This window comes from Condylura cristata, unplaced genomic scaffold, assembly GCF_000260355.1.
Source record: "Condylura cristata isolate star-nosed mole 26May11 unplaced genomic scaffold, ConCri1.0 scaffold00004, whole genome shotgun sequence".
In the NCBI taxonomy this organism is placed as follows: Eukaryota; Metazoa; Chordata; class Mammalia; order Eulipotyphla; family Talpidae; genus Condylura; species Condylura cristata.
Window position 1 is genome coordinate 114,594 of NW_004567105.1, and position 2,117 is coordinate 116,710.

General features: G+C 71.9%; 1 protein-coding gene across 1 annotated transcript in view; it reads left to right on the forward strand.

Moving 5' to 3' along the window:
- Positions 1-87: 87 nt before the first annotated feature.
- TYMP (thymidine phosphorylase) overlaps positions 88-2,117 on the forward strand; it is a 4,161-nt gene continuing 2,131 nt past the window's right edge. Inside the window, exons 1-7 of the mRNA XM_004676367.2 lie at positions 88-300; positions 399-601; positions 872-970; positions 1,265-1,394; positions 1,520-1,638; positions 1,801-1,963; positions 2,054-2,112. Of these exons, the coding sequence (XP_004676424.1) occupies positions 120-300; positions 399-601; positions 872-970; positions 1,265-1,394; positions 1,520-1,638; positions 1,801-1,963; positions 2,054-2,112 (954 nt within the window). The 5' untranslated portion in view covers positions 88-119. The remainder of the gene's footprint in view (positions 301-398; positions 602-871; positions 971-1,264; positions 1,395-1,519; positions 1,639-1,800; positions 1,964-2,053; positions 2,113-2,117) is intronic.

The window sequence follows — 2,117 nt, forward strand, 5'->3', positions numbered from 1 at the left end:
CTGACTCAGGCCCCAAAGAAGCTTCCAGCAGCTGTGTCCACCCCTCTTTGCTCTGGGTGGTGGGGAGCCCAGTGGCTGGCTCTGGGCTGCAGGCGACTTGGTCCCGCAGGACCGGAGCCATGGCCGCCGCCTGGGCGCCAGGTGACCTCGCGGGGCTGGGGAGCCAGGAGGCGCCCCCAGGCCCTACGCCGCTCCCCGAGCTCATCGGCCGCAAGCGGGACGGGCAGCGCCTGAGCGAGGGGCACATCCAGGGGTTCGTGCGCGCCGTGGTGGACGGGAGCGCCCAGGGCACGCAGATCGGTGCGTGCAGGGTGGGCCCGCCGCTGCCCCGCCCCCGCCCCGCGGAGCCTCCTTGGGGCCACCCCTGGCCGCCGACGACACCGCCGTCCCGCACCTAGGGGCCATGCTCATGGCCATCCGGCTGCGCGGCATGGACCTGGACGAGACGGCGGCGCTCACCCGGGCCCTGGCCCGGTCCGGGCAGCAGCTGGAGTGGCCCGAGGCGTGGCGCCAGCAGCTCGTGGACAAACACTCCACGGGGGGCGTGGGTGACAAGGTCAGCCTCGTCCTGGCACCGGCCCTGGCTGCCTGTGGCTGCAAGGTCAGCGCTCCAAGGGCCCGGCCACCCTGGCCACCCCTGCCCGGCCACCAGAGCCCCAGCGCCACGGCCAGCTGACCCAGGTCCCCTGTCCGTCGCCCACACGGATTCCACGGGCTGAGTGTCCCCAGGCCCCCAGATGCACCCACCGACCACACCCAGGCCAGGCCAGCTTCTTCCCCGCCCCCCCCCCCAGCTGCATTCGCCGCAGGGGGGTCCACACCTGCCCCAGAGGGCCGGGGGTTGGGGTGGCCTCAGTATCCCGTCCAGCAGGTGCCAATGATCAGTGGACGAGGCCTGGGACACACAGGGGGCACCTTGGACAAGCTGGAGTCCATTCCTGGGTTCACAGTCATCCAGAGCCCAGAGCAGGTAGACACTGGCCACTGGGTGGGTGACAGAGACGCAGCGGCCAAATGTGGGAAGGGTCAGTCGACCCGGGTCATTCCTGAGTCACTGGCACTGCTGGCCGGGGGCCCACTCGAGCCGCTCCTGAGGCTTGGCCAGCCACGATCACTGATCAATCATTAATGGGTCACAGGACACGGGCGGGCGGGACAGCGGTCAGGGCTCTGCACACAGCCCACGTGTGGGGCCAGCCCCTGCCCGGGATGGCCGGGGTCAGCGGCCAGAGGCGCCTGAGGGTCACGATGCCCCGGCCACCAGATGCGTGGGCTGCTGGAGCATGTCGGCTGCTGCATCGTGGGTCAGAGCCAGAGGCTGGTCCCTGCGGACGGGGCCCTGTACGCAGCCCGGGACGTGACGGCCACGGTGGACAGCCTGCCCCTCATCACAGGTGACCCGCCCCCAGGCAGGGCCTCTACCGCAGGCCACCTCGACCTCAGTGTTAGGGTCTCGGCCACTCGCCACTGGGCTGCCAGCCCCCTGCCGAGCCCTGGAAGCCCCCCTGCCCCCCCACAGCCTCCATCCTCAGTAAGAAGGCCGTGGAGGGACTCTCGGCGCTGGTGGTGGACGTCAAGTTCGGAGAGGCGGCCGTGTTCCCCAGCCGGGCCCAGGCCCGGGAGCTGGCAGAAGCGCTGGTGAGCCGTGGAGCCACATCTGTGTGCCCCCACCGGGCGGCTGGCACCCTCAAGCCCCACCTAGTGACCCCCAAGGCCGCTACACGGCCTGGGGAGGCCCCTCCCACACCCCCGCAGCAAGGCACCTCCACCCCGGCAGGGTCCACACTGCCCCTCTCACAGGTTGGCGTGGGGGCAGGCCTGGGGCTGCGGGTGGCAGCTGCCCTGACGGCCATGGACAAGCCCCTGGGCCGCAGCGTGGGTCACTCCCTGGAGGTGGAAGAGGCCCTGCTATGCATGGACGGCGCGGGGCCTCCGGACCTGCGCGACCTGGTCACTAGGCTCGGTGAGGGATGGGCAGGTGGGCCGGACGCAGGGCGCCCCCCACGCCCCCGCCCCGTGGTGCCCGCCATGCCCGATTGCTGCCTTCGCGCAGGGGGCGCCCTGCTGTGGCTCAGCGGGATGGCGGAGGCCCAGGCCGAAGGCGCCGCCCGGGTGGC